General features: G+C 43.1%; 1 protein-coding gene across 1 annotated transcript; it reads left to right on the forward strand.

Annotated features, from left to right (window-relative positions):
• Positions 1 to 9,516: 9,516 nt before the first annotated feature.
• On the forward strand, positions 9,517 to 10,508 carry LOC115948819 (alveolar macrophage chemotactic factor-like). The gene is given in 4 exon segments (XM_031063860.1): positions 9,517 to 9,563; positions 9,565 to 9,672; positions 9,756 to 9,839; positions 10,191 to 10,508. Coding segments are annotated over 4 exon segments (258 nt in total). The 3' UTR covers positions 10,210 to 10,508.
• The last annotated feature ends 1,085 nt before the right edge of the window (positions 10,509 to 11,593 follow it).

Below are 11,593 nucleotides of genomic sequence, written 5' to 3' on the forward strand. Positions count from 1 at the left end.
TTCCTGCTGTTTGTGGAGAAATATTCACAATCTCATTACTCTGTACTTGATTGTATGTCTAATTAGCTACTCCATCAGCTAATGGAAAAAAATGTATTTTACATACCTAGAGTTTGATTATGAGAGTGTAATTATTCCAAAAATTGTACTATTAAAAGTTTTAAATATTAAAAAAATCGGTTTTCTGCTTGATCTTTTAAATTTTCATTTGCTTTATTTGAAAATTCTGCTTTATTTTTGCCAGCCTGATTTCTGGAACTGAAATGAAAATTTTTAAGTCCACGGTGCCATAACTTTCCCTGTTATGGTAGCCTGGCACTCCTGACTACACTAACACAGACTCTTAAGGTGGGCTAAGTAGCTCACTCTCCTCTCTTCAGGGTGTTCCCAATCCATGGGGACTGGTAGGATCTAGGGCAAGGCCCCTTCCTTAATTCCCTTGCAGATAAAAGGGTTTTACCCCCAGATGCCTAAACACCACTAAGTGTCCACTTCAGCCTCACACTTGTAAATCTTTACTACAACAAAAGGCCACTGTCTGACCAACAAAACGGGAATTTGTCACCTTTACTTTGGGTACCCAAAGAGCAAGCACTTGTCCTGGTGTAACAACTGCTTCCTATTCTGGTCCCTGATATGCAGTGTGATGAACACATGATTCCTTCCTCTCTTAAAAACTTCCCAGAAGGGAACAGGGAATGAGAGAGAAAGGGCATAAGTTTAAAGACCATTGTTTATAACTAGAGTATAACTGCTTATTTGAGGGATGCACACTCTTGTTTCACTTTTATCTACAATCTAGATAGTAATAAAACAGCAGAAGGATTTTTGCTGAGTAACTTTGTGATCATAAATTAAGACAGCTGTCTCTGGCTTGCTTTTTCTTGAAGACCCTTCTCAGTAAGCTTGATGCCGGTCATCTCCTTCACCACTGTTATTTTGGCATCAGCTAGAAGAGTTCTGCCACTTTAAACAATGTGCCCGGTGGCCCTCCAGCTATCAGGCCATGCAGAAGCCACGGGGGAGAAGTGCACACTTTGGAGACATGCAGGGCCTGCAGTCAGTGTCTGTGTGGGTGCATGTGCACGTCTGTGTAACGCAGCAGGCAGCTGGCCAGCGGGTGATTAAGGGTCAGGATGATTGCACCACAGGGAAAGGATGGACCCTGAGATTTCACTGCAGCTAACTACATGCTCTTGTCCATCTCTTCCTTTTCCCAATCCCATGAAAGTTTCTGCTCCCCTTGGTCACTTCACTTAGCATCTAAACTGTCTTTCTACGAGACTGTCAGAAGACCACTCCACTTTACAGCTGCTGTGTGCATTCATCACCTCCCTTTCATTTCAGCGCCTTCCACATCATGAAATGCAGCAGAGGTGTTTACAAATCCTTTCTGTCCTCTGTTATTCTCTTGGCCCCTTTACTTCACCTTCCTTTCAAACCACTTTTATTTTTTTCTTGCACCAACAGGTTAATTTGGGGGGCAAGAGAAGTGGCAACTATCAACTGACCAAGCCATGACATCCTGTCATTTCCCTTTCCTCAAACTCCCCTTCCCATGCCTGGCTGCTGGAGTTCTGCTCTTGTATGGAGAACTGCAATTTGTCTCCTCAAGTGTCTGTGATTGCTGTCCTTGCAATAATGAAAGTATATTTCTCTCAAATGTATAAACACTGCAAACTATAGAGGAAGTAATGGGGAGAAATACTGGAAAGTCCCTGAAAAATACTCCTAACTCTTCCTTAGAAGTACAGGGAATGCAAACATGGGTTTCTCGTCCTCAGTTTCTCTGTCTGTGCTGAATATTGGCTAACATAAACATAATGTTGGCTAACATAAACATTCTGGTTTTGTGTTAGGTGACAAACATGCTTAACTTGCTTTTGATTATGGACTGCTTCCCATTCTAAAATGATTGTTTTTCTTATGCTCTTATCACATAACAAGGGAAAACCCCATTTTTCCAGGAAAATTATGCATAGGTTGGACTTAAATTGCAGATTTGTTTCAGGAATTTATTTTTGTTTATAACAAGATGTCATGAGCAACTTTACAGGAAATGAATCCTTTGGAAATTACACAAACTCACATGGAATCTTTGGGGTCAGAAAACAGGCATTTTGTTTCTGAGTGCACAGGTGAAACAAGAATTTTGCCACCTATAAAAATAAGCCTGAGATCTCTGCTGTTGAAAAATGTCATGAAAATTGGCTTTCATATTACCTGCAGTTAAATTACTTCTAGTAACAATCATTGGTGTCAGTCAGTGCAAAGACACAATCCCTGTGGAATTCTGGTGAGGGAGATTCTGTGGAAGAATCTGGAAGGTTATAGGTATAACCAGGCTCACTGATACTGTTTCCTCTGCCCTTTCATGAACAAGGCAGCAGCGTGACGTCTCTACAAGCTTCTGTGGGCAGATTTCAACATAGCTATGCTGAATAACTTTTCATCACTAACAAATACCATTTATTTTAACAAGCATCAACCTCTGATACACCCAATTATCTTATTCCAAGGAAGTTCAAATTCATGAGGAACGTGATCAACATTTTTTTGAAAGAAAAGGGTTGCACTAGGTTTCCCAGAACCCATCTCTGCCAACTCAGCCAAGGACACTAGCAGAAAAGTGAAGCTAAGACTGCACCACCCAAAGTGCACATTGGCAACTCCCGTATCAGTCTGTCCATTTCTCCTATTCTTACTAGAGGACAGATGAACTGGGAAAATTCTAATATTTTTATCTTTTGTAGAAAACTTTTTGATACATAGACACCCTATAAAAATCTGTGGAAATAAGAAGTCATTAGGCAAGTGGCTTGAGAGCATATTTGAATCAACTTACCTCCAAAAGAGCCTTTAGTTTTTGAGAAGGAGAGTTAAGCAGCTTTTCTGACTCAGCTAAATACAAAAATAATTTTTAAGCATGAAGTAACATTCTTGCTGCACTCCTAAGAGTCACAATTTATAGCTTTTTCCTTGAAATAATTTTCCAGAATGATGAAAGCTTCATAGCTCATAAGAGAAGCAAATTAATAAGTCCACTCTCTTAGCCTGATTGTTTTTTTAAAGACATTTATAACATTTGCACTGAAATAAGGAAATTTCCAAAATACTGACAATTCTTCTTTTCCTCTTCTGTTTTCAAGGTCACACTTTTTACAAGTTTGCAAGCAGACAGGAGAATCAGAATTCAACTGTTATGCTAAAGCCAAAATGTCAATAAAATTGCAAAAGCTTAAAACACCATTTCTGTGTGAAGTGTGTCTAAAGCATCAGTGGCAGATCTCATGAAGAGTGAGACAGGACATGGGAATGAGAGCATGGACCACATGGGCTTCTTTTTTACTTGATGCAGAACTTCTTAAAGGAATGAGAATGTGTGTAAAAAGTACAGGAGAAGCAAGATATACTAAGCCCAGAAAAGGACCAAAGAGCTGAACTTGGAACACCCCCTGCATTTTATTGCTATTGCTGAAAAGTAAGAGTTTGTCCATGCGGGTGTCAGACCTTTGTGTGAAAGGAACTTAGTCACTCAATACAAACAGTGAAGAGCAAGTGACTTGTCAAAAATCCTGACTCTTTGAAAGCTTTGTGTTTGACTTATCAATAACCAATGAAGGAATGCACAGCCACCCAGCTGGTTCATTACTGAGCCAGACATTGCCAGCAGCAGACCAGTAACAAAGCAAATAAATCTAGGTTTGCTGACCTACTGCACCCCTGTAGTCAAAAATTCCATCAGTTCCTCATTTTCTGCTTTCTTCTGTTTGGTGCTTCACCTCTGAGAGCAAAGCCCGTCATCCTGCAAAAGAGAAGCAATTGACGTCAGCACTGCTCACCCTGAGCGCAATCTCAATGAGAAGAGCCAAAGAAAACAGGCTCTGCTGTAGCTGGTCCGCGTTGAACACTGCAGCTTCACCCACTCCTTGTTACCACCAAGGAAAACCCAAGAGGTTTTTGCATACACCGATCTTTCACCAAGGTCAGCAGGAGACTCAGCTGAGGAAGGAACATGGGAAAGAGCTGTTAATCCACCTGCACACACCTGACCTGTTGGCAGGCCAAATGCTGGAGTCATTTCCATGTTGAAAAGTCCTCACAATACTATTCTTGCTTAGAGGAAAGGATGAGGGAGAGCATGCAAGGTCTTCTGATACTAAAATGACCAAAAAAAGAAGAAAATGCATGAAAAGTACCCTGTGTGATTTGTTTCAAATGGTGTGTACCAGGAATACAAGCCAGGGCCATCCAGATGGAAAGGCTGCTGGTGGAACAGTGCTCCCCTAGAAAAATGAGGATTTGAACAAACCAGAAAAACCTCATTAGAAAGGAATGATTTTGTCAAATTCAAGCTTGTACTCAAGAGCTATGGGCAACGTTCATCTAAATTAAACTAAACTTAGCTCACAGCAAAATAGTATTTGGAGCTAAGTGAAATTATTATTTTCAATCAATGTCCTGATCAATTTCATTTTATGGGGACTTTCTCTGTTTAGAAGAAAACCAAAGGTAAAAATGCTGCATTTCAATTAAATCAAATGTTGGTTTTTTTCAGTAGCCTGTTTTCCATGGAATGCTCCTAGCTTGCTTATTCTCTCGCCACCTCAGTTTACTCCTGACAGCAGCACTCACTAGCAATTTTAATTTCTCAGTTCTTAATAAAGAAAAAATGCTTTGCTCATGTTTGTTGCCACAGCTTTTAGCACAATGTCTCGGCATAGTCCTGTACCCTGTATGTACTGAAGCAATTTGGAGTCACACTATCTGGAAATTTTAAAAAAGGAAGGGAAAAAAGAAAGAAATACAAGATAATGGGGAAGAAAACCATTGACAGTAAACTCATTGGTGATCACATTTACCAAAACTCTTACCAATGTTTCCTCCAAACACCTCATTCTCTAAATACCTCCCTATAACAAGCTGAAAGGATGCATGTCCCTCTTGCTGCTTCGTAGGCTATTTTGGATAATTCAGTAACAATTAAGCAAATTCATTGGTATTATTTTTCCTTCCTTCCAACAAATAGCAGCCTTTTTTTGTTGCCAGGAACAATCTAACTCATTTTACTACAGAGTCTCAAGTACAATGGAGACTAAACCTGCACATGGCACCCAAAGGGCTGTAAGGAAGCATTCCCTGAGATGGCAGCTTCAGTGTCTCCTAGGGTGTAAGTCAAGGATGACTTCTTCATTTTTCCTTCATTGCAACACAAGCAATGAAAGTAACAGACAGGACTGAAGTCTGGGTGTCATGAGAGAAGACTTCAAACATTTTGTGATTATTCCAAAGAGTGTTCCCATTTTCTTGTGGTCAGATGTCTCGTGTCACTGTTTTCCCAAGTGATGCCATCACTTTAACCAAAAGACCACAACTATTCAAAGCACACTCCCAAAAATTACTGAGCTCCACTGAGTCTGAAAACTTAAATTGCCTTAAGCCATGTTGGAGGGAATGTTGATTCTGGGACCTTGGATTGGGGTTTTTTTGGGTTGAATAGCTCATTTTTTAAAGCAACTCATTCTTTCTTTACTTGCAACTCTCTGCAGATGGAACAAATTCTATTGTATTTATTTCCAAACAGATAATTTCTAAGTTGACTGAAATCTTTATTATGAAGTTCACACAGATCCAAGGACAAAAGCCTGCAGGCAATTAGTAGGATGAAGAGCATTTTCTGCTCCTGGTAAGGCCAAGAGGAGCTCTTTCTGCCTTTCAGAAGCTGTGATGACCTCAAAGGATTAACAATTGAACAACTCTGTGGGGGTGGAAGGAGTCACACAGTTGAAATCTTTGTCCAGGATCATGCCTGCTACTAAAAAGCTAGGAGATTTTTCCCCCTCAGCAGAGGTGAGATCAAATTGCTTAAAGAGTTAGGTCCCAAACCCAAAATAAAGCCCCTTCTGTCTCCTTATATGTTAGGTGTAAAATACCAGAACCAGTAAATCCACCACCAGTCACTCACTTTTTGGGAATTGTTGTGTGTCCAGGAGCCCCACTTAGTAAGGTGACAGTGAAACCACAGTCTCTGCAGTCCCATCAATGACCTCAGAAAAGGTCAGCTGGCACCTGAAACTGAAAAACAGAGAAATGATGGCCAAACACACAGATTTCAGAGCCAACAGGTTCTATTTGCCAAGGTAATGCCTGAGTAATACAAGCACATTCCTTTCAGCTATCAACAGTGTGTATGTGTTTGTTCATGCTCTGATTCCCAGCAGTGGGCACGGGTGAAAAACCTCTAACTCTGGGGAAGGGAAAAAAAAAAACCTGAGGGCTCCTGAATGTTAAATTTAGGTGAAGATGCAGGAAGGCAGGCAGGAAGACACTGAGCTTCATTTGCTATAGATCATTATTTTAAATGTGAATTTTCATTCAAAAGGTATTACAGAAAGGAGCACACAACAACATGTGATGTGTGCCACAATGCAGCTGGCAAAATGGAGTTGGGATTCTCCATGACACAAGGTGAACACCAGGACATTTCTATCTCTTACATCTTCTAGTATTGTTTTCAAGGGCATATGGACTGAAAACATTTCAAAACTTGAGAAACACACAGGGAAATTGAAGGAAATAAAACATCTGATAGATATAAAACTTACCTTGCACAAAACTGCAGCTTGAAATATGGTTTCTGCCTCCAGTAGATATGTTTGTACTTCATGACAGACCTGGATCCACAGGAGGAGTTATAGGTGCTAGGGAGCAGCACCTCATATAGACAGGGAATACTATGAAGCATAGTGGTATAGGTAAAAAAGGTAACATAATGAAGACGAGAGGATATCAGCAGTCCATACCCTCTGACTTCAGTCTATACTAGGTAGCAGTGACTTGACATTTTACAGATCAGAACATAAATCATTAGTAATAAAAACCCTGGAGGAAATAAGACTGCTCTTTCAGAGACTGGGCATGTTAAATGGTTTCTAGGCCATGATTGAAGTTCACCTTACACTTGTATCTGGGACATATCCTCCAAGGTAATTCTCATGCACTTAGGAGAAGTCCTCACTTGTTGAAGTGAGACATCTCTTGTTTAATTGTCTTGTAGCTCTCCTGGGCCTGCTGCCAGTGAATGGCTCCCACTACAGGTGCCAAGCCAAATAAATACCTGTTGTGGAAAAGCACACAGCTAAAGTCTGAAACAAAGAAGCCAAATAATTTCCTGCATGTAATGAATTAAGGACTGCATAATGTGAAGGCAGTTGAGCCATAAGGTTTATTGTCTTTATGTACATATTCAGGGCCTGCCTGAGCTGGGAGTGCTTTCTGTGTCCCAGTAACCCCGAGACCCAGGCTAAGGACACTGAGAGATTTCACAGAATCACAGAATCCTGGCGTATCTTCACACAGCAGCTTCTGCTAAAGTGCTGGGTGAACGGGAACTTCAGTGAGGCAAATACAAACCTTGTGGTGAGCTCTGCCCCAGCTACACTGACACCACCACTTAAAATAACTAATTTAAACTGAACTCAAAATTACCTTCAAGGTCTCTTTCAAATCCAAGCCATTTCATGATTCTATCTGTTCCACCTGCACTCAGTGCATGGCAAACTTTTCTATAATGAAAGAGGGCAGCAGGCAGGGAAAAACTCAGCTTTCTAAAGTGATGCTGTCTGTTCCCTATCTTTTCTGTACTTTCTAAAGGCATTTTGTCAAAGGTGGTGAAGGGAAACAGGGCAAAGGTTACAATTGAAGATAATTACTCCACAGCTCAACCTTGTTGCTGCTGTCATCTGGGCTGAAGAGACCTAACTCACATTCCCACAGAAGGGAGCTAGAAGAAATCTGAAGTCAGTAGGTACAAAGCCTTGCTCAGGCAGATGGTCTTGCATGTTGAAATACCCCAAAGACAACCATTTCCCTTGTTCCAGGTCTGTTTGTGCAAGCCCTGACTCAGAGGACCAGGCTCTGTACGATCTGCTGTACCACAGCATGTCCATGACCTGACTGCTGCTCTGAGGGAGAGCTGGCCACAGAGTTTCACACATTGCTGCTCCATGTCTACAAACAGCCTCACACTCCAGACCCCAGGAGACATCTGGAATTTCCTCAGCAGTAACCACTGTGGAATGAGTCTGTTGGGTCAGTTCTTGTGAGCAGTCATGCAAGCATAAAGCCAAGTGCTGTCACGTAAGCTGTCCTTACTCATGTGTACTGTCCAAGAGCAGTGTGTAATCTGACTGCGCACGAGTGACAATGAGGGATCTTCTCCCCACATCACTCTGAGCTGGATCTGCCAACAATAATTGCAATGACCTGGAGCAGATTGTGCACCATCCTACCTGCTTGTTGCCTCAGTTTGCTGCAGCTGGGCAAATCCTTCTTCCTGCAAAGAACATGGCACTTCCTTGGGACAACCATATGGGGAACTTGCAGTCCAAGGCTTGTGTGGCTATAACCTGGAGGGAATGGTGATTCCACCTCCATCATCTCAAGGGATCTCAGTGAAGGTTTCTAATTAGTGGCTGCCCCTAAGCTGACCACGTAGCCTCCTTTTAAGACCAAGCTAAAAGCCAGATGCTCCCAAGGATGTCGTTACAAAGCTGCATCTGGAAAGGGGTCCAAATTAGTCATTAGCTATTTCCTGATAACATGGGGCAATCACCATTTGCTTGTGACATAAAATCTTCCTGCAGGGCTGATCTCCTGAGGGACTAAGTCAGCAGCTGTATGAAGCAGCTGAGCTGTAGATGATGGAGCCCAGGAATGAGAGCCTTTTTGTCCCATCAGCTTGCTATCTCCTTAATCCCTTTTTAGGACTGCTTTACACACTGTATCTTATCTGGTTTGGGCCCTGACTTGGTTTAAGCGGGCTGACCATAACTGATCTAAACCTATGTGTAAATCAAACGTGTAGAAAACATGCATCTCATTTTCATTAAAAGCTCATAGAAAACTGCTATTTTGCTTCTTTATAACTGAACTTAGCAAAATTATTTGAGAGGAATGAAGAAAGAGAGTGACCTCTGTGTGTGAAGGAGTGGAACAGGTGGCTTTCAGTAGTGGAGTGTACATGGAAATCGGAGGAAAAAAAGATTTCCTGTTTTCAATATCTAGGTGAATGAAGGGATGCTCAGGAGAGCAATGCCCACTGAGTAAGAGTGTGTGGTTGCACACGGTTTGGCAGCAAGGCAAGCTCCAGAACCCAAATTCCCCTTTGGCTCAGCACCCTGCACCCTGAAAGATAACGGAAACCCCCCACAAAAAGCCGCCGCTCCTTTCAGAGAATGGGGTCCCAGCAGACCCTGGGCGGTTCTCGGGACGGTGCAGTTCCACACTTCCCTCTCTCCCGGACCTGAAGGATCTGCGCAGGGAGCGGCCGCTCTCCTCTCTCCGCCCTGCTCCTTTAGCGGCGCACACCCACTGGTGGAAAGGGGCCAACGGGGCACTGCCCCCCGGCTGCACTCCGGGAAATTCCCCGGCAGCTCCCGGCAGGGAATAAAAGCACGGGAGGGAAAGGGGGCCGCCTCGCCGGCTCCTGCACCCTCTCTGCCGCCAGCACCAGCCATGAACCCGCATCTCCGCCTCCTCCTCCTCCTGGCCGCCGCCGCTCTATCTGCGCTGCCGCTGTGTGCGGACCGTGTCCGAGGTGATCCCGCCGCGGCGCCTGGCCCGCCTGGAGTTCCTCGCCGAGGGGCCGCACTGCGCCGTGCCCGAGGTCATGTAAGTGCCCGGCCCCGGCCCCGGCCCTGGCCCCGGCCCGCCGAACCGGGCCCGGCCTCACCCCCTCACTGTCTCACCTGCAGAGCCACAATGAAGCAGGGACAGATGATCTGCCTGGACCCCATCGCTCCCTGGGTCAAGCTCCTGGTCACCAGGATCCTCCGCAGGTACGTGCCGGGCCAGCTGTCACCAGAACTTGGGACCAAACTTACCTTTTGGAGGGGTTTAAACCCAAAGCCACATTCTGTTATTGATTCCTGTAAGGAAATCTGGTTAGTTACACCAAAAATGTGTCCAGAAAGTGGCTTCTGTGCTGGGGAAGAGAAACCCAGCAGGTTGTCAGGGAGAGTATCCACAGCAAATGCCTGATTAATTGCAAATCTAGCCACAGTACGTTCCATCATCACCATCAGGCATCTTCTCCACACCTCCTATGGGATTTATTATCTGGTGTATGCAAGAAAACTTATGGAAAAACTTCATGGCTGGCTTTACAATTTGAATTTTGCCTATTGCAGTTCAGCCAACAAGCTGTGAGCGAGGGAAGGAACACCTTGGAATGAAGCTACCAGTTTGCCACAAGATCCCAGGAAACAGATGCTATGAGGACACAATAGCTCAACTCTCAAGTTTTGATGTGTTTGTAGATCAGATGTTCTATGTTTCATTCCCTCTCCTCATATTTGTTATTGCCTAATCCTCTGTATGGTTTTATTGATTGAGACAAAGTGATTGAATCCTTTTGATGAGACAGTGGAAGCTTTGCTGGATACCTCTCAGCAGCCTTCTCAGAACTTGCTCCACCTTTGTGCAAACTCCTTCTTGCCAAATTCTGTTTGCCAATAAGTTCCTATAAAATATTAATATCTGAAAAGAAGATGAGTGCATCATGAAGATGATTTTGTAAATGTCTGCAGAGAGTATGACAGGAGAAGTCTGAATGCATTGTGCTGATATTTGGGGATAATCCTTCCATCAGGAATAACAGGACTGCTGGCTGGCACTTAACATTTCAGTGCCTGTCCAGGATTACATGGGAATAAAACCTGGTTCAGGCCAGAATGTTTTGCTGAATCTCTTTTTCCTACTCCAACTCTCCAGCCTTTAATGCAGAATGCCTTGGACCTTTTTGCACAATGTATTGTCTAATGAAATCACGAATTTTGCCCCTGAAGTCTTTTTCCCCTATTCAATACTTAGAAGGATTTAATAATTTCTATGAAATTGTGGGGGTTTGTTGCCATGACTGGTTTGGGTTTTAACCAGATAATGTTGAGGTTGGTTAGCTGGTTTGTTTTTAAATGAGTTTACATTACAATATTTGGTATCTATGCACAAGATCTAAAGGAACAGTAAATGTTCTGGAGAGACTTAGACATTTTATGTCTACTTGTATGACATAGTGTCATAACTCATAAAGAATAACTAATATTCATTATTCTGCTTTGGAATATTGTATGTAAAGAGGTGGATTTCTCATGATAATGTAATGAAATGTATAATGCAATAAAAATGTTTTCCTGTTGAAAAACATCCCAGGTTTTTGTGAATTCCATGTTAAATGGAGCTGTGTACCTGCATCAGTTGGGCTAGTGGGATGCAGGGAAGCAGTGACCTCTGTGTACCCAGGGATTCCTGGACACACCTGCAGACCAGTTCTCTCTGAAGTGTCAGGGGCACGTTGTGCCAAGCAAACATGTTTCTATATTCAGAGGCACATTACTTAAACCCTCTGATGTGAAGCTGATCTGAGCTGCTGGTATGAAGAGAGATTAACCCCAGGATGGATGTATGGAACCCAGGCACACCCCTGCAATCTGCAGGAATTTCTATTCTTACTATTCTCCAGCCCACCTTGAGGAGGGCTGTGTTTAAACGCATTTTGCTGGGTGGGAAGGAGTAACAGTTTGCTATGGTAAGA

This window comes from Geospiza fortis, unplaced genomic scaffold (assembly GCF_000277835.1).
Source record: "Geospiza fortis unplaced genomic scaffold, GeoFor_1.0 scaffold1278, whole genome shotgun sequence".
Classification (NCBI taxonomy): domain Eukaryota; kingdom Metazoa; phylum Chordata; class Aves; order Passeriformes; family Thraupidae; genus Geospiza; species Geospiza fortis.